This window comes from Apiospora kogelbergensis (genome assembly GCF_038363985.1).
Source record: "Apiospora kogelbergensis strain CBS 113332 chromosome Unknown utg000007l_segment0_segment0, whole genome shotgun sequence".
Taxonomy (NCBI): Eukaryota; Fungi; Ascomycota; class Sordariomycetes; order Amphisphaeriales; family Apiosporaceae; genus Apiospora; species Apiospora kogelbergensis.
In genome coordinates this window covers 1,781,584-1,801,195 of record NW_027117424.1, presented here as the reverse complement: position 1 = coordinate 1,801,195, position 19,612 = coordinate 1,781,584, and the positions used below count along the sequence as shown (strand labels likewise).

The 19,612-nt window shown below is 53.2% G+C and overlaps 6 protein-coding genes across 6 annotated transcripts; 2 read left to right on the top strand and 4 right to left on the bottom strand.

The window, feature by feature from the left end:
* Positions 1 to 51: 51 nt before the first annotated feature.
* On the bottom strand, positions 52 to 5,005 carry PG998_010917 (vacuolar protein sorting-associated protein 9a; the record flags this gene model as incomplete). The annotated part of the gene is made up of 3 exons (XM_066877733.1): positions 52 to 4,175; positions 4,225 to 4,660; positions 4,715 to 5,005. 3 exons carry the CDS (start codon positions 5,003 to 5,005, stop codon positions 52 to 54), a joined length of 4,851 nt encoding a protein of 1,616 aa, XP_066726787.1.
* A 645-nt stretch (positions 5,006 to 5,650) lies between these two features.
* PG998_010916 (uncharacterized protein) lies at positions 5,651 to 6,766 on the top strand (the record flags this gene model as incomplete). Its single annotated transcript, XM_066877732.1, has 1 exon — positions 5,651 to 6,766. One exon carries the CDS (start codon positions 5,651 to 5,653, stop codon positions 6,764 to 6,766), a length of 1,116 nt encoding a protein of 371 aa, XP_066726786.1.
* A 738-nt stretch (positions 6,767 to 7,504) lies between these two features.
* On the bottom strand, positions 7,505 to 9,014 carry PG998_010915 (uncharacterized protein; the record flags this gene model as incomplete). The annotated part of the gene is made up of 2 exons (XM_066877731.1): positions 7,505 to 8,651; positions 8,710 to 9,014. 2 exons carry the CDS (start codon positions 9,012 to 9,014, stop codon positions 7,505 to 7,507), a joined length of 1,452 nt encoding a protein of 483 aa, XP_066726785.1.
* A 4,380-nt stretch (positions 9,015 to 13,394) lies between these two features.
* PG998_010914 (uncharacterized protein) lies at positions 13,395 to 14,455 on the top strand (the record flags this gene model as incomplete). Its single annotated transcript, XM_066877730.1, has 4 exons — positions 13,395 to 13,432; positions 13,611 to 13,636; positions 13,833 to 13,978; positions 14,054 to 14,455. The coding sequence occupies 4 exons, from the start codon at positions 13,395 to 13,397 to the stop codon at positions 14,453 to 14,455; spliced, it is 612 nt and encodes a 203-aa protein (XP_066726784.1).
* A 789-nt stretch (positions 14,456 to 15,244) lies between these two features.
* On the bottom strand, positions 15,245 to 17,031 carry PG998_010913 (Major facilitator superfamily transporter; the record flags this gene model as incomplete). The annotated part of the gene is made up of 5 exons (XM_066877729.1): positions 15,245 to 15,478; positions 15,502 to 15,875; positions 16,094 to 16,188; positions 16,214 to 16,724; positions 16,815 to 17,031. 5 exons carry the CDS (start codon positions 17,029 to 17,031, stop codon positions 15,245 to 15,247), a joined length of 1,431 nt encoding a protein of 476 aa, XP_066726783.1.
* A 624-nt stretch (positions 17,032 to 17,655) lies between these two features.
* On the bottom strand, positions 17,656 to 19,228 carry PG998_010912 (autophagy protein 6; the record flags this gene model as incomplete). Its single annotated transcript, XM_066877728.1, has 2 exons — positions 17,656 to 19,064; positions 19,144 to 19,228. 2 exons carry the CDS (start codon positions 19,226 to 19,228, stop codon positions 17,656 to 17,658), a joined length of 1,494 nt encoding a protein of 497 aa, XP_066726782.1.
* Positions 19,229 to 19,612: the final 384 nt, after the last annotated feature.

Below are 19,612 nucleotides of genomic sequence, written 5' to 3'. Positions count from 1 at the left end.
AATGCCTAAGTACTATACACATCATAACCAAAACAGGGCTAGATGCGCCGCCTACCCATCAATAGGGCATCGGTACTCTCTCTCTCGCCCATAATCATCCACAGAACGCACTTGGTGATCTCCCCGCTGTGTCTGGAGAGAGTCCAAGCAGCTCTGGTGGTAAATGTGTCTGCATGCGAGCACGACGAGCGCGCCCAAGGGCTGCTGCCCATTGCTTTGTTGCTGCCACCCGTCGACTCCAGAATTCTCTTGTGTCTCCTCACCCCCAGAAGTCTTGGACTGTCCCTCGCCGCTACCGCCGGCCTCGGAGTGGTTTTCTTTCCCCTTGTCTGCCCGGACTCCCACCGGAGAAGACTCGGCTTTTTCCTTGCCCCTGGCTGCGGCCGCTCCGAATCCGGCTTTGTCGGCTTTTCTTTCTTCTCTTCTGCGATCCTCGATCGCCTGCCGTTCTTCCCAGGCCCCGAACACATTGCCTTGTACTCCGGGTCCCCATAACCTGCGACCGCAAGCCTCGCAGATAGATCCCTTAGGCCGCCAACCCCGTTGTCTCAGCTGCACCGCTTCTTGTACGTGGACAAACAGTTGTTGCTCTAGCAATCGATTTGACAACTGGAGTATCGACTCTTCGTAGGCGTAGGCAGAGAAGATGGATGACAGCACAGCTCGGAGGTCTGCAAGATTTGGCAATGTTGCCGCGGCCTTGGTTAGGAAAGCTCGTAGAATCCGAAGAAAGGTTAGCGAGCTCCCAGACGAAGATAGTAGTCTGCTAGGGTTTGGCGACAGTGCAGCCTGAGACGACGTTGCAGTGAGGAGGGCTGTGAAGGTGTGCTGGACCAGCGAACGCAGGAGCGTCAGCAATGACTCTGTGTCTAGACCTTGGACCGCTGTGTGTTCGGCCCTGGACGAATCATTGACCTCAAATGCCTTTATCGGCTCGAAAGCAATCGAAAGTCTACGCGTGATCTGAACCGTGGTATCGATCAGGTTTAGCCAGAGCACCTCCTCGGGACCAAGCTCACTCGAGGAGGGTGAAGTTTGCCGGCGTTGTAGCGCAGTTATTTTCTTTGCCGTTTTCATTTGGCCCTGACATAGCCATATTCCCACGTACGTGTACTTTTGAAGACCTTTAAGGAGGTCTTCTGCAGCTTCTTGTGAGTCAATTGCTTCCGCTTGGTTTAGCCCCCCAAGAAGCCCGTGCAAGGCAGATTCCAATATAGTGAGGTGCTTCGTCAACCGTTGCATGGCATCCTGGACATGACCTTCCCTTGCCATGAGGATCACAGCGGCGTCAATAACGCCTGTGTCTTCCATTGTTGGCAGGAGTTTATCCAGTCGAAGATTCGTATTTTGGACGAGGCCCACGTAGTCTGATACATGAGAAGCATTGTGTCGACACATGAGTCGTACATATTGCTCAGTGAAGTCACGATTGAGTACTGTAGTCTTCTGGCCGTTCTGTGATTCATTTGGTTCCAGCAAGGCTTTTAAATACTCGTATTGGAGATCAGAGTCTTCTGGCAGCGCGTCGACAGTATGCTGATGCAATTCAGCAGCGTAATTGTCGAGGGTATACGCTGCTTTGGCTGGATTGAGGCTGACTAAATCGCAGGCATTCTGCTTGAGTACTTCGTGAATATCATGTATTTGCTTCTTGGTGTGTCCCGCTTGCGATCTAAGGCATTCGGCGATACATTCAAAGACCTCGTCCTGCCCCTCGGGATCTTCGAAGTAGGTTTCGAGCAGCTTGCCATATTGCCTCTCGCTCTTGTAGATGCGCTTCAGGATTCGATAAAACCCGGCTTGCTTGAACAATGGCATCAGAGGCGAAAGCTCTGGCGGATGGTAGATGGAAAGCAGATATTCCGCACTGAGTTGGGCATCATCGGCTAAATCTCGCCCGGGATAGTTGCATAGTCCAGCCACAACTCTGTTCAGCGTGGAGCCTGGAAGGAGCAGGTACTGGGGAAACTTCGGTAGGTTGCGTGCGATGAACATGTCCAAGTAGATAGTGTCTTCGGGGGCAAAATCGGCAGGATTCATGAGCTCCAACAAGATTGACACGACATATTGTCGGTCGACCGTAAGTCCAAATATCTGCTCTTCGGGCAAATCCAGCCCGGTGCCCCCATTCAGCTGCTTCTCTTGCGCCTCGTTCAAGAAAGAGTCTTCAAACGCTTCGTTTAGCGCACTCAGGAAGCTTGGGGCATCAAACTTGAGAATTAACCTCAAGTATGGAAACGAGGGCTCTTCATTCCCGGTAGGCCTGGTTCGAAAGAATTTGCTGCTGTTTTTGGGCCACTCAATGGTCTTCCCAGAAAATAGAAACCAGTATAGCTCAGCCTTTGCTTGTGACGCCTGTGTGTCACCCATTGTCTCGCCAGTCGGGTACACCCTCCCTGTAAGTGTGTACGAAAGATAGGGAAACATCTTCAGTGCATTGACACTAAAGATCTCATCGTGCATGAAGTTACCGGAAGATGCATAGTCCCCATTCTGCATGAGGGGAACCAACAGGGCAAGGAGATCGATGAGGGGTGTGATGTAATCGCCCAGAGCCTGATTCCATACGTAGATTAGGGCATCGTACAGGCTGTGCTGTTTGCAAAGTAGGGTGATCTGGTCTATGTCAAGCGTCCCCGTTTCCATGTGCACAATCATCTCTTCGAGTCGACTCTCCCAGCCTTTGCTCACATAGTGAGTAACCATGGCTTTGACAGCGGCAGGGGGCACGTTTGTGATGTCCTTTTCAAGGATGTATGGCTCGAGTGTCTCGAGGAAGATGCCTTCCACGTCGGCGTCTTCGTACCATTCGTACATTTCGTCGAAGAGAAAGTCGAGGTCGCCAACGCTCTGACAAGCGACAAAACAAGTTTCGGCAAGCTCTTGGAGATGTTGGTCATCGACCGAGGTGTTGTTCTTCTGCCTTTGCCCGAATGCATACTTCAAAGATGCGCTCATTATCTCTAGTAGCTTGTCACGCACCATCTGATGTCGTATACTTGTATCTTCGGGCAGGCCTATCGTTAGTTTGTTGGCGTCTCCAGTGTAGTAAGATGTCGCTAATTGTATCGCAGTAATATAGTCGCGGTTTTCCATCAGCGCAATCAGTCGGTCCGCCCAGTTTGACAGGGCTCCAATTGAGACTTCATTGAAGCCTAAGAGGAATATGCGCCCCTTATAGGCCTTGAAGCTCATAAAGAAGGCATCAGCAACGACACCATGCATCGAAGTATCTTCCTCATCTAGCTGTTCTACCAAGACGTGAAGCTGCTTGGAGAAGAGATCTGCGTGATAGATGTACTTCTGAACCATATCGAATCCTTCGGTGACTCGCATAGTCCGATCTTCTAGCACAATGAGCCGCTGTGTAATCGTTAATACAGCGAGAACCGAGCGAGTGAGCCATTGCACCGCAACTATAGATTCGTCGCATTTCCAACGGCTCCGTGCTTTGAACTTGAGGTTTGGTGGCTTGTCCTTGTCTTCAGAAGGCATTTCATCCACATCCAGGACAGTCAGAACATTAGACCAACAATAGACAAGCTTGACTTTCGACATGGTCTCGCCTGTACTTGGGTCGGGAACCTTGAGTTTGACAGCAGGAAACCATGCCAGACAGCCGCTCATAGCGCTGTGGTGAGCCACATCCTTTGGTCTAGCAGACTTGTGTTGGGTTTGGGCTATCGGGGTCGTGGAAACAATGACCAACAGATAGGGGGTCAGCATCGCTGTCAGGCCCAAGGAGTCTGCTGCCGTTTCCGTATTTCCAAGCGGCAGCGAGGAGAAGGCAAGGACTGTGCTAGGCTTCAGGGGCTTCCCGGGGGGCAATGGAGCATTGGGATACCGCCCAAGAATCCGAACGGTTTTTACCGTCCTACCTAGTGCCCCTGTTCCCCTAGTCGCTAGATGAGAAAATGCCATGCCCTTGTCATCAGCTGACACCAAAGCTGTATGTCGCGTACCGAGGAACCCGAGGTGAGTGATTGCTACGTTTGGTATATGCCCATCAACCGTCCGGCTGTCCACTTGGGCTGGATCGAGATGCGGAATGGTGAGGAATGGCCGGGATGCTCGGCTCATATCCCATGTAAAGATGTTGCCATTGGCATGGCCGCCAGCAATCGTTGTGTGGTCTGCTGATACCGCTATAGCCGTTATAGGACCGGATTCGACAGCTATTGATTTGTCAGGAAGAGAAGACTGGTAGAGGACTGGTGAGCTTACCTTTGGTACCAGGGCCAATAATCATCTTCATGTTTTGGTTATAATCAAACACCAGTATTATGCCCTTGGTGGTCCCCAGGACTATATGGGCAGACACAGCAATACATGTCGGCGAACCAAAGTTCCGCTTGCCAGCTTCAGAAAACGCCTGCCCGTTCAGTTTCTTTAACCTCGTCCAGCGTACAACCTCCCACGGCGGAGACGGGGTTTCAGTTTCGCCAGAGTCTAGGGCGAGCTGACTGGTCACGGACACGGTCCTACTATGCCCAGTGAGATACGCGGGAGATGACGGCCGCGGGCTCAGGCCCGAAGGAGACACTATTCGGGACTGAAATCTACGATCGAAAGGCCTGAACGACGGCGAAGGGCTGCTCAAGCCAGGCCGCGAAGCCACCGAGGGTAGAATACTGCTGCTGGGAGAAGACAAGACGGAGCCCTGGGTTCATGTTAGCTCACACGGTCTTTTTCCTGGGCAGCGAAGCTTGCTCACCTGAATTGAGTGTGCATCATCTGGCACAGAGAGAAGCGAGTCGATCGGACTGCCCACTCTTCTAGGCAAGCCTTCTGCCCCGGACTCGGACGTGTCATCCTGATCTCGGAGAAGCTGGCGGTAGCGATTGGCCAGGGGCCCATGGTTCTCGGACAGCAGGTCGGCCGCATCCTCTCGCCTCTCTTCCTCCAGCACCTCTGCTATGTGCTCTTGGTCCCGGTCTCCTTTTATGGTTTCCTCATCGCTGGAGACGTTGTCTCCGTGAGACAGATCTAGCTGATCGTCGTCCATAACTCGCAAGCATCGTATTTCCTACCACTCTGAAGACTCATTGAGAAGGCATTATTGGTTTGAGGCAGGAACAGTCGGATTTGGTAGAGTTGATGGGCCTCGCAGGTCGGTGCAGGCTTGGCTCGGGTCTGGGTTCTGGGCTTTCGTGGAGATGCGGTGCGGTACGTTCGGTGGTGGTATGGGAGGACCGAGTCGCAAACACTATCGAGCAAACAACGGGGTAGCCAGGGGATCGCCAATGCTGTACAATTGACAGGCAATCGACACGCTATGACCTGGAGCACCAGAAGCTATTCGCAGGGAGCTGAAGTGGTGTAAAGAAGCAGGCCCCGAGCTGTGGGTGTTGTTGGTCGATAGGCAGAAGGAGAGCTAAGTTTAGCATACAAGGACATAGCAGAGACAGCATGCGATTGGCGTTTCCCCCCTACGGACGTACCAAGTGGTGGATTGGATTGCTGGGGGGTGCCTGGGGGTGCCTGGGCTGGGGGTCTCGCACGGGTGGTTCAGTGCTGATCAGCCACATGTCAAGCTACATCATTGGCCAGTGCACCAATATATTTCAAGCTCCCTCCCAGCACCGCGTGTCGCGACACTACCGCATTTAATCGGCCACCGCCACAAAACCAAAAACAACCGCCGCCCACAATGCCGTCTATGGGACCTCAGTTACCACCGCATCTTGCAAAGCGGAAGCGCTCAGAAGATGGCGACGAGGTAGAAGGATCCCCGCCGCCCAAGGTCCATGCGACCGGGCCACAATTGCCATCTAACCAAGACGAAATCGCACTAGATGGCGGCGATTCTTCCGCCGACGACGATGCCTATGGCCCTTCTATGCCCAAAGCTGCAGCAAGCAAGCACGAAAGCAACAAGCCTTCCATTGGCCCTACAATGCCAGCCTCGATAGGACTGACGATGCCAACGACCGCTGCCTCCATAGGCCCAGCCATACCGCCGCCGAGCATCGGACCCTCCGTAGGCCCGACGAATAATGACGAGATAGACCTCGCAGACTCTGACGACGATGGTAGCCACGGTCCAGAGCCGCCCCCTAGCGGACCGCAACAACCACAGCAACCGAAGCGCGTCCACGGCCCCGCGCCACCGCCCGCGCTCCTATCCGAACGGCCCCCAAACCCGCCGCATTCGGACTCAGACTCGGACGATGACTACGGCCCCGCACTGCCCACCTCCAGCGCGCACCAAGCGCGCCAGTCCCAAGCAGCCGCGGCCCTGCACTCCGCGCGCCAGGCCGCCGAGTCGACGGCGCCGCAGCGCGACGACTGGATGTTGGCGCCGCCGTCGGGAGGCGACCTGAACCACGCGCAGGACCCGACCAAGCTGAAGGCGCGCAAGTTCAACTCGGGCCCGCGGGCCAGCACGTCGGGCGGCGGCGAGATCAGCAGCATCTGGACCGAGACGCCCGAGCAGAAGCGCAAGCGGCTCGAGGACGCCGTGCTGGGACGGACTGGGGCTAGCGCGGCCGCCGGCGGTCAACCCCAACCAGGACATAGTACGAATGCAGCTGGCGGTGGCGTTCCGAAGACGCGGGAGGAGGAGGAGCGCGCGGAGCGTATACGCGAGAATATCCAGAAGGCACGGGGCCCCAGTCTGCTGGAAGCGCATCAGCGCAACGACGGAAAAGGCAACGCTCACGCCGTCGAGGAAGAGGAGGACGATCCAAGCAAGCGTGCTTTCGACAGGGAGAAGGATATGAAGCTTGGGGGTCGGATAGGCAGTGCGCAACAAAAGAACTACTGAAGCGATCTGCGAATTTTGGCGATAGGTTCAGCAAGGGCAAGTATTTATAAGTAGACCACGGAAGAAAAGCCTGCGCAATCTCAAAGTATGGTAGCCGCCGCGGATGGGTAGTGTGTACCGCGTGTTGTTCTATGACCCTGAGAACTAAGGGTATTATGCACAAGAAGACAGTTTTGCAGCCACTTCACACACAGTGACTACGGCATGGATCCAACCTGCAATGCTTGGTACAACCTCAGAATGTATGATTGTAAACGATACGCTAAGTTCTACTATGTTACTACCTAGGGTCACTGAACTCCGTCCCTGCTTGACAGCCGCAAGGAGAAAAAGAAAGTATGCAGATCCTGAACACCTTTGCCCCTGAATTGATGCACCGGAGCCCTTGGCATCGATAAATAAGACTTGGAAGCCTTCCAAAACAGAGGCAAACACCTCGCCACGGTGTGCAGCCACTTGCTCCCCGCTCCCTTCCGCCCGTAAATGCCGCTCTTTGTGTGCACATCCAGGAGGAATATCTGGACCAGAAAGAGATTTATATAAACCCGAGTGGCAAGCATCGCATACATCTCGCATGTTAGAGTACGACCAGCACGTTGGTCGCCAAAAAAAGAGGAAAAAAGACTGCCACTCGAAAACCCAATTATACCTGCGTCGTTTGGTTGGCGGCTCGTAATGGTCGTGAGTTGATATACAAGAGTAGATTCGGTAAGACTCCGATATACCGCATAATAAATCCTAAGTTGCGGCATTGGTGGAGGGCGTCTGCCCTGCCTCGAGCTGGGACGGGCTTGGCTGTGCATTGGCGGCAGGAGCCACCCGACCGCGTCGGAGAGGATCAATGCGACCTCGAAGCCTGCCAAGGAGGCCCACGTTATCAGTAGCTGGTACTTCCGTAGTAGTAGCAGCAGCAGCCTGACGCTGTGGTCGGGAGGACGTTTGTGTCGTTCCCCGTTGGCCCGGCCGATTCCATATTCTTCCGAACATGGAGGTGCTGTTGCTCCCATTGCCCCTACGAGAAGTAGCGTTACGCGGGTTTTGCCCTAATGGCCATACCCCAAACGTCCTTTGAGGTGTCCGAGGCAAGTTCATGCGACCATTGTTGCGCGAGGGATCGGTACCATGGGGTGATGTAGGGTTTGCTGGATCGCCATCGGCCGGGGCTGGTCTTGGCTTTGGTGTGTAATAATCGGCCTTGCAGAGCGGGCAGCAGGCTCTCCGGTTGGTTAACCAGGGATCGAGACACACAGCATGGAAGGCATGACCACAGGTCAGCCCGCGAACGTCGTCATCGTCCTCCAGGGGGTCGATGCAAATAGCACACGAGTCTCCTGGCGTAGCCATCATCTCCGGGGGCAGTGCAGGGTTGATATGCTCGTCATCGTCTTCATCATCGCTGGCATGAGCTCGGTCGGGATCCTTTGTGAGAATGCTTCCGGCTGTTTGTGTCCTGGCCAGGGTAGCGCCGTCTTCTGTCGCGTTCTCGGCCGTGACGCCCTTGCCTGTCGCGTCTCCTTCCGCCCCCTTTTTCATAGTAGTGCTCGTGTCCGGTCGATGCTCCGTAGCATTGGCCTCTTCTTTCAGGGCCACTTCGGGTACAATGCCTTCCACGCTTCGCACGCTGCCGGCGCGGCTAGGTGGTGCCGAGACGCCACCAGCAGTTGGGAGCCCTTCCTGTGCGCGACCGGCAACCCAGCTCTTGTACTTCATCATAGGGAACTTCTCGTTGACCTCGTCCATGGTCATGAGCTTCTTTTCCCGGCGTCGCCGATGAGGCCGCGTAGGCATGTTGTCCATGTTGATGACCTCGCCATTTTCGTCGAGCCCTCGCAATTGACGATTTCTGGCATTGTATCTGAAGCAGTACTTGACACCAACAATGATCCTATAGAAATGGTTACAAGGACGAACGTAATGCCCAGCGTGTGCTCCCAGTGGCTTACCATAAATTGGTGAAAACTACGCCGAAACCCAATGCGACAAAGAACAGCAGAGGAGAACTGGTCGCGCCAGAGTTCTGGTTGTTGCCCGCGTTGCTCGTATCCATCGGATTGGGAGCAGTCGATGTTCCTGGAGGTTCCGACGTGGTCGGCAAACTCGACGTGGGCGAGCTGAAGCTGGTCGAAAACGGCCCTGGGGTAGTGCTGGGAGGAAAAGATAAAGGATCGCTTGTTGTTACGGCTTGCCTGGCGACGGCTCTAACCACAGCATGGACGCCCTGGGCGAGGGCTTCATGGACGACGGCCATATTGACGAATACGGAGTCGGATTGAGCGTATTCAAATAAGACTCAGCTAGAATTACCGGTGCGCTGGTAGAGCCCTTTGAGCCAAGGAATTAGGTGTCGCGATTCCGGTCCGTCCTACAGAGCCTCAAAATCCATTGAATTTTCTGTTGTTTGTTGCTGCGAATCTTTTTGTTCTGGGTGAAACGAAAAAGAAAGCGAACTCCCAGGGACCGCGGGTTCCGGACCACCTATTTTAGTCGGCTCGGCTGGCTTGCGACAGCGACAGCGACAGCGACAGCGACAAACTGACTGATGTTAGCTTGGGAACAGTCGGGGTAAGAGAGTATGAGCAGAATCGTCGTGACTGGGCAAGCAGTCCATTCGGCTACTACAGAGGCTGGAGAAAGGTGGAGATAGATGCAGAGTTGAGGGCCGGAGGGGAAGGGAAGATATGATGATAATGATGATGACAATCTGATTGAAGGGCGAGATTGATGGTTGAACGTACATACAGAGAGGAGTTTTTGTGGACCGCCACTGGACTGGTGATAGATGAGGTCGTGGGGAGGGAGGGATGCGCAAGCAGTAATAAGAGAAGGAAACGGACAAGAAGGACGGGAAGGCAAAGCAAAGCGGATGGATTATGCTGTGACCAGACCTGGACAACAACCGTAAGATCGACAGACTGGGGTGCTGGGATGGGCTTGGGTGTCGGGTGGGCGTCTGGAGCGTGCAATCGGCTTCGGACTGGACGGGGTCAGGATTACAAGCATGTATGTATGTGTGTATGTACGTACATACTTACATACACACACAGGATAGAAGATAGCTTAGCAAGGCCAGCCTGCAGCTGCAGGGACAGGGATCAAGGGTAGAGGCGATTTGTTTGAACGGCTGAATTGGAATTTGGGGAGGGAGGATACTGGGAGGAGACGAACTGCCCTCTGCTTGACTGACTTGGAACTTGGCCTTTAGTGAGCGGCCGTAGCGGAGTGACGCTGACATGACAAGGAATTGGTGATAAACAGTCAACTATGTATGTTGTTTCCTCACTTTGCATAATTTCTACACAGTTCCTGCATTTGCAGCTACGAAGGCCTCCTTAACTGGCATGTAGGGAAAGCACGCGCAAAGCGAAGCGAGGCGAGGCGAAGCGAATCAGCCGTAGCAACAAGTAGACGATGCTAAATCGACCTCCAGTGACGGCGCCCGTCCTGCTGCTTACACCTCTGAGCCTCCGCCCAAGGGCCTTCTGATCAGCCAGTCTATTCCCGATATGCCAAATGTAGGACAAAGAACGGGGTCGAGTAAGTCCGTTTGAGGACAAATAGTTGGAATCCGTCTGTTTCCAAAAACTAAGCGAAGAAAAGGACGGCACTTTTTCGGACTCCAGCACTTTCGGCGGTTCCTGGTCTGACAAGAGATTTTTAGTCAATTCTCTATCGCCTATCGAAATACACTAGGACCCATACGAACTGATTCCATCGTGAAGTGGGCAGCGGATCAATCTGGATGGATATACCGTATGTCGGGCTCATTTACGATGAAACCAACTTACTCGCAGCAACGGTTGCGCAAGAATAGAGCGCAATGGATTCTGGACATGGCCTTTTAGGTTCGACCGCACATGCATCCGTGCTTGTTGCTTGGGTAAAATATAAACTCGTAAAATCTTAAAGTGAGTGTACCTAACCGCCCGTTGATTACTTACCTTACCCGCCTGGATCTTACATAATGTCCGTTACCTACTCGATCACCACTTTCGCATTCCAGTTCTAGCAACCGAAGATCTCGCACAGATGCACTGCAGTGAGAACCCCTTGCCTCACATTAAATCTCTGCCAACGGTTCCCCCAGCCGCTTGCCGCGTATCTGGGCACTGGGTGACGGCTTTGCCGGACGGTGTGTGTGTGTGTGTGTGTCAGGCAATGCTAGCATGGGTATTCAATGAATGAAACATTCATCCATGGCGGGATCGGTGTTGCAGGCACTCGGGCATGTTGCCCGAGCCTGGGGTTCGCATTCCGGGGAACACGACGACTAAGTTTTGAGCTTGCCTTTGTATTTAGAACAGACGAGCAACGCACATGGCAGGCAACTGGCAACCCGACTCGGATGCCAGCCCAGCCGAGTCAGAGTCCATTGCAGAACGGCTGAACAGCGCCTCGACGCGCTAATGAAGAAAAGCTTTTGGCTGATCGCAAGTCCATCTAGCCATTAGACAGACACAATGTGCCTCAATTACTAAATGCACGTCGCTAAAGTACTCCAATGAATCAGAAATTGGAGGCCAGATTGGAGGACAAACAATCGGAAACACCAACATCGTCGATCTCTCATGCTTTCAGGAAGCCACTGCCAACAAGAACAGCGGTAGCGTAGCAAATCCCAATTTGTGTGCGATCATGGCCAACCGAAGGGAAAGACCAGTTCCTTCGGCATCCTTCTCGTCGCATGCAAGAATATACCGCTAGTTGTAGTAGTTGTACGATCTCGGGCGGCTAGTTGCATCGAGGCGTTCGCGGATTGCATTTATGATTCACCCCCTGCAAGGTCCAGCCGTTCGGGAGGCGCTACAATAGCTGTGTTCGATATACTACTAGTAGTACTATTCGTACATAAAGTAATAGCCGACTCCCGTCCCCCATCACGAACTTCGGGCCATCAGGTGTCGGAATGACAGCTTTGTACCACAACGCCCTCCCGCGCAACCTTCACCCGGGATCGTCTAACGGTTCGCTGGCTGGCGTCGAACCCCCCTTTGACAGGACAGGACACGGCACGGGTTGAGGTTGAATACTAGTCGAGAACACTTGCATTGTGTCGTTGATCGACAACAAACCTGGGCTTGTCAGCTTCATTAGCGCGTTCGGCCTATCGGGTTGACACGAGCGACGACAAGAAGGGCCGTCTAGCCAAGACAAGAAAAGCAGAAATATGTCGGCTTGCGCCACGGCGCCCAATTTAGACCATGGTCCGCCGTGTCTGAATACCCGAAGATGGGTATAGAACGGCCAGTGCCAAGATGATGCCAAGATTTGATATTGAAGAGACGGCCGCCGATATGACACACGAGCCGAACTGCTCTGACCTATATCAACCGACGTGCGTTGCAATCGTCTTCGCTATATCTGTTATCAAGAATCAGCGTAAATGCAACGAGTTGCCTCCTATGTACAATTGGACGTAAGAGCTTGTACAAGCTCTACATCAAATTCATGCGCGCTACTAGGAACAACGAGAGTCAGATTTGCTGATATGATTGCGCCACGAAACGCAACTCGGCAGGCAGTCAACTTTTGTCACTCTAACGTCGCGTGCGCCAAGAGAAACTGTACTAATCTGGACAGGGGCTCAGTCAGCTTGGCGAGGATAGTCAGATAGGTAGTTCTTAATATATCAAATCAAATAAAAAGGAGTGTGGGATTCTCAAGCGATGAAAGCGAGGCTGAGGCTTACCACGCCCCATCGAGGCATTCCTCCTACCTACCAAAGCGCTTGAACCAGTCGGCTGGTCTGATTATCTCCCAATAGCGATTGCCAAAATGATTTATCAAGATCGGTGGTGTGTATCCGGCATGCTCCCGCATCTTACTATGTATGGTGATATAAACTGAACTATACTCAGAGTCACATCGCCGGCCACCTTGCATTCCCCGAGAGACCATGACAAGACTCTGGTGACTAGGTGATTAGCGGCCAGCGAATGCGACCTTTTAGGGAGGGGTCACAAGGAAGCGATGCCAAATACCTCGAATATCGATTGCCCTTCTCTTCACTGCCCCGGCTTTCCGCAGTGAGGAAATCCTTCTGTTCTCGGCACTCGGCACCAACACTGCATGGATGGTATGAAGTCATACATCTGCACGGGATGGGCTACACGATGTCGATCCTTCCGCATACTAAGCAGCTAACTGCCATGCTTTTGACAGTTACTCAAGGTAGCCAACTTCTGGCCAACTACAGCACAGCAGTGTCGTAGCTCGACTTAAGCTTGCGGGGACTCCCAAGCGAACCATGGCCGAAGAGAGACACTCCCGATCCATAGCGAGATCCATAGCGAGCGCGAGCGACCTGATGTTGCCAATCAATCCAAGATCTCCAGATTCATGATTGGCAGCGCGTGCAACGAAGCAGAACAAGGATCGATGACTGGAACTCTAGAACTCTACCAACCCCGCGCCCCACCAAACGCCAGCCAAGCTGCTAAGCCAGACAAACACCCGCCACCCTGAGCTGCACCTTCGTTTCGTAGCGGTGGAAGTGGAGAGCATTTTCGGCCTTCATCATCCCACGAACCCGAGGCAAAACCGAACAGCAGCTCGAGACACTCCGGCGACTTCGGTTTGGAAATAGGAATTGCCTGCTATCGAGGAGCCAACACCCACATACGCACACAACATGGCACCTACCCAGCTCCCAGACTCGGGAAATCCCTTGTAAGCCCTCCCCCTCCCCTTCACCTGTGTGTGGTAAGGCGGTGTCATCCCGGCAGCAGTGGCTGTGTCTCTACCACGACCAACACAGGGACAAGACACACACTTGTTGTGTGTTGCCTTTGGTCTTAGCTGTACCGAGCAATCCGGCATGAAACTAACAATTTCCTCCAACATGCAGGGTCTTCTTCGATATCACTCTCGGAGGTAAGCATGGCGATATGGAAAGACGAGTCCGAATGCGACTCGGGTTTAACCTCGTGGTTATCACGTGACCACTAGAACTTGCATATGCCCGGGCCGTCCACCAATCAACAATCATTGGCACAGTCGTGACGATGGTGCCTACATGTGCCCGTATGACACGGTCAACCTTGATCTGACTTGTTTGCCTTTCGAATAGGAGAGCCGCTCGGTAGGATCACCTTCGAGCTCTTCAAGGATGTCGTCCCGCGCACGGCGGAGAACTTCCGCCAGTTCTGCACCGGCGAGTCCAAGACCCCCATGGGCAAACCTCAGGGATACAAGGGTTCCAAATTCCATCGTATAGTAAGTAGTGGGAGCTGTCGGGGTATACCTTGCTCATACGATAGTTGCTCGGGCTTACCCAAGTAACCCAAACAGATACCCAGCTTCATGTGCCAAGGAGGCGATTTCCTCAAGGGCGACGGCACGGGCAGCACGTGCATTTATGGCACCAAGGCATTCGCCGATGAAAACTTCACCCTGAAGCATGAGCAGCCGGGGCTTCTCTCCATGGCAGTAAGCTGTCACCTGAGCCCCTTTCCTCTCTCAGAATCTGCGCTAACAGGCGGCCAACAACAGAACGCCGGCCCAAACACCAATGGCTCGCAATTCTTCATCACCACAGTGCCTACCCCTTTCTTGGATGGGAAACACACAGTGTTCGGCAAGGTCGTAGATGGGATGGATGTCGTGAAGAAGATGGAGGCCACAAAGACTGGCTACCGCGGCAAGGACGTCCCGAACCTGGACGTGGTCATCGCTCAGTGCGGAGAGATGTAAATTTGCCACTGATGAAAGAGACGGTTCGTGAGATAGATGACCTATCATGTCATACTAAGGATCTGAACCTCCAAAAGTATCTACCTATTGCACCATAAGAGGATAATACTAATACCTCTTTCACCTCGAAAATCTTGGTATAATTCAGCAAACCACTGGTCACATTGTTTCTAAACCGACCTCGAGCGCTTCTACCCAGTGACATTGTATGAGGGAACGTAGCTAATTACTTGGCATCAGACGCAACTTTGGAGAGGCGCGATGCCCACTTCATTTAACCCCTTTTCTCACGTATATAGGTGTATTATCTTTGACCCGTTTTACAAGCGCTATCAGTCGAGAGGGAGGCTTACAAAATATGCGAAGGGCCGTCAACTTTTCTTTCGTTGAAGGCAACATACCTCGATTTCTTGGTTCAACTGCTATTGGAGGCGAATCCTAAATCCTAAAGGGGTTCAGTTGGCAACCAACACTCAAATAATGTAGCATTTTCCCTTTATAAATCTAACAAATCGAACCAACGTTATATATTACTTAGATTAGAAAATAGCGCATCATCCTAACCGGCAATTTTTCTACCTATGTAGGCTATGACTACAGTAACTTTTGCAATCTATATCCGGACTCCCCGAAGTAGTTTCTATAGACACGCTATCCCCAGGTACGTACACGTTAAGGTTCAAGGTACGAGCCAGCCATAACTCATCATATCGTGAGTATATGTCTGATATTCAGTCCAGCACCAGCACAGTCATGGAAATCTTCATCCAAGATCCGTCCCTGATTGGCTCATAGGAACCCGGCCCGCTTCCAGATAAAGCTGGCGCCGCCAAAACAAGCCGTTACCCCCGTGAACACAATGAGACCCCCATAGCCCGAGCCGTAGCCGCCTGCGGCTTGTCCGAGCCACGGCAACCCGTCCAAAAGCCCTTCGCTCAGGGGACCCGAGACGACATTGCCGATGCCGCGGCCGGCCGCGAGCCACGCGAAGACCATGCCCGTATCGACGGGGCCGTACTTTTTCTTGCTGCCATCGGTGTGGTCACCGTGGGTCTCCCCGCGTCAATGGTGCTGCTGCTGTTATCATCATACCCCTCGTTATCGCTAGCCGCGGCCTTCTCCATGACGGCGCGCATGATGCCTGGCCAGGCTGAGGTATAGGATCCGGCGAAGAGGCCGTACAGGATGCAGAAGGCGTAGAGCCCGGCAAGGGAGGACGCAAGGCCCCAGACCAGGAAGACGCAAAAGACGGCGCCGATTGTTGATAGCAGGATGCACGTCGTGACGTGTAAGTGGTCCGTCAGCGAGCCCATGGCGACGCAGCCCACGACCGAGGCTACGTTGATGAGAAGGATCGTCGTGGCGGACGGGAGCGAACCGGAAGCGAAGACGCTGCGCGCGTACGTGGGGAGATAGATTGCTGAGAGAGGAGGGAAGAAGGACTTATCAGCAAACCAGATTTTCATTCATTGTGTGCGTGGACACCGGATCCGTATACATAGTCGACCGTGACAAGGCAGGTAAACTTGGACTCCCAGTAGGGCGTATATAAGGATAATGCAGCGAATAGTTCATCAGGTTTGACCGAAACCCATACTGGAACCGAAGCAAGGCCGTATGTCCAACGCAAAAACTCACCTGGTAGGAAGAACCCCGTAGCCTCAAGGATGTTGGCCGACTGGTAGATCAAGAATGACGGCAACAGAAGGAATTTGAAGTTGAACGGCCGGGCTCTGTTAGCCCCCCGTGTTCCTCGACACGGGCACGCGTGGCTTGATGAAGAACGCCAGCGGCGCCGTGATGGCAAATAGCACGCCGGCCCACAGGCGCAACGTAGTCTGGTAACCAAGCGAACGCAGTAGGGATTCGAAGAGCAAGGGCAGAACGACGCCGGCAATGCCCGTGCCGCTCCACATGATACCGTAGGCGAGGCCCTTGCGGCGGACGAACCACTCGTCGAGGTAGAGGATGCAGGGGGCGTAAGCAATGCCGCCGCCGATGGCGTAGAGACACCCCTGGCAGGCGATGAGCTGGGGCACCGTTACGCAGAAGGAGCTCAGAGCGAGCGAGATGCTCATGACGAAGAGACCAACGATCGGCGTCCAGCGGGCCCAACGAGCGAAGATACGGCACAGACCGAAGGTAAGGGGTGCCGTCAGGTACATCAGCCCCATGGCACAAGTGCCGATGACGGAGATGTTAGGGGAGCCCTCGAATGGCGCATGGGTGGAGTAGTAGTCCTGGAAGATGCCGAAGGCGAAGGGAAAGCCTTTGAGTTGGACACGACGAATATACTGTTAGCTAGGAAGTTGCCATATTGTTGGATGGGGAAATGTCTTGAAGGACAAACAACGCATACCCCAAACCAGTGCTTCGACAGCGAAAGAGGCTGCGAGGAAGAGATACGCATCTTTACCCCCATCGACAGGAGGGAGCCTATCGACATGAGCAAGGGCGATGTGCTGGTCAGCCTCTTGCTGTATTGATACTTGACTTTCTTGGGCCGAGTTGTCTTCAAATGGTCTGTTGGCCAGATGTGTTGAGACCGCAACCAACTCGGTTGATGTGGATGCCATGATTGACCTCTTGACTTGAACGCAACAAGAGACGACTCTCACACAGACAAGAGGAACACGAGAGGTCGAAGGAGCTCATTTTATCAGCGAACACGCTGCCTCGTAAGCTGCTTGAGGCTAAATAATGGGCCATATTTAAGCATCCGATAAAGGAGCTCCAAGTTGACTAAAACTGGTAGTACTGATAGGCAGTGAGCCTATTCTCTCAGCTTGCGCCAACCTTTTACACATGACCACGCCCTTCCGATGGAGTATGCAGATGTTATGGCGGAGATCAGTGGAGTAGCGTATCCCCATCGCCGCTTATGAGCGGCTTCCGAATCTACGCCATCTTGAACGGAGCTGCCGCAAGCCTGCACATGATTTGAAGACCAGTTCGTCTTGTTCGTTAACCGATGGATTCCAGACCATGTATGGTCGCAAAGTAAGATAAGAGATAGTGTATTCTCCAGGAGGCTGGGGTTTTCACGCATGTTTCTGATGGATACGTCAATTTTCGTAAAGCATATTGATTATGAGTAACACGGGCTGACCGCGTATAAAATCAGCCGATCGTGTGCTGATCGGTCTTCTATGGTGGACGCCGTAACTCCACGCCATCCCAATGAAACCTCATACTCATCCTCAAGCCAGGCTTCGCCCATTGGCGTTGTGGCTGACATTGCTCGCGTGTGCTATTAGGAATTTGCAGCAGGTCAGGGCAAATTTGCAGGCCTTGGTCCAGCTATCGTCGTTGGCAATCCCAAGCTTGATGCTGAAGTGCCCAATCCTGTCATCGCCAATCTTGTCGCCTTCGATTTTGTAGGGTAGATCCAAAGGTGCGGTTATATACGCACCTAGCTCGTTGACTTTCCTCGTCTCTTGGTTGACAAAAGCTCCAAGCTGCCTCACCAGATCGAGGAAAGCCACCATCGCCGTGTCGAACTTCCTATGCCACAGCAGGTTCAGGGGCAAATCTCCCGAAGAGAAGAGATCGAGAACCTGCTTTTTGGGGGCAGGTGGAGGGCCTCCTCGGGAACCCAAACGACTAGAGGACGGAGAGGGATGGTCATAGCGAATAATTTTGGACGTCGAGCCCATAGGCAAGGGCTCGTACCCGTCAAACTTGTAGCCCAGCTTGTCTGCGACGGTAACCACTAGTAGTAATGCTTGTCCCCAGGCCGCATTGATCTCGGGCCATTCAACTGGTTTGGCGGACGAGCGACCAAGTCTGAGACCATTGATGGTGGCAAAGTTACCATCGTGATGTATAGAAAAGGTGTCATTATAGACATTTGCTCGCTGCAACTTAATTAGTAGTTGGGAGTCGTGGTCGAACTTGGAGTTGATGCTGTCCCTTTCATTCTGGAAGTGGGAGAGCTTGGTACCAAAGGAGTTCCGCTCCCTCCAGAACTCCTCTTCTTCCGCATCGATATTCCTTGATTCCTCCTCTAGTACGGCCATTTCTCGGTCTAGAGCCTCTTGCTCGTTCTCGAGCCTGATGAGCTTGTTCAAAGCTTCTTCTTGGTCCCTTTTGGCCTTCTCCATGGCCTTTTCCGAGGCAGAAATATCTTCTTCGGACGGGACATCAGCCTGGACTTGCTTGAGGTAATCGGCGAACATGTTCCTCTCCTTGATGGTACTGTCCAACCTCTTCTGTAGCCCTTCGACGAGCATGTCGGTGCATTCCACACATACCGGATGGTCGATATCGGACCGGGCAGAGAGGATCTCGAAGAGCTTGTTGATGCGCTCAGCTTCGTGAGGTTTGGGTGTGTTGGCCATGGTGCCAGAACCGTTTGATACCGAGGACTGGCGACGCTGCTGGGGACTAGAGTGGTGTTCGTGTGCGGGCGTGAGTTTTGGAGGGGCGAGCTGCGACTCGGTCAAGAGAATAAAAGACCCATCGCTGCGGTGTGCAGTTCCTTGCTTCTTAAACAAGGAATTCGTAGTATTCCTGGAGATTCTGTCGTAGAAGCCTCGTCTTTCAGCTTCCTGGGGATACGAAGGTGGCGCGACAGCTGGGCGTTTGGATTGTTGTTGCGACGAGGCAGCTATGCTCGGAGTCAGTCATGGACCAGGCCAGAGTCAAAGGATCAGCAGGGCAGGCCGGGCAGGATGACGGGCACAAACCTATGAGTAAATCATACGCAGCAGGATTCAGCTCCGACAATGAGTTGTCGAGCTTAAGAGGCGTGCGACACTTCTGGCAATACATGGTCGCCGGAGTCCATACTAGACGACGGTTGCAATGACTCAGTGGCAGGCCGGCGCTTGTCGAGTTTAAGTCAAGTTCAGTATGCCATGAAAGTGATGACGTAAAATATAGAGTCGCATATGGTTGGAGATGACAGCTTTGAGAGGAGGTCACGATGGTATTTTACTGGAAGGTATTGTATTGTTGGAAGTGCATGTGCTTCCTGCAATGCCGCAATGCAGCAATGCCGCAACGTCACAGCCCCCCCACCCAAGCCTTTTTAAGCGGCTGGTAGGTACCACTGCGCTGTATGTAGCGCGTTTTAGTGGCTGCAAGCTGTGGAGTGTCGCTGCAGCATGTTATGTTCCCATACTTTAAGCAATGTAGCGACCCCGTATTGATGAA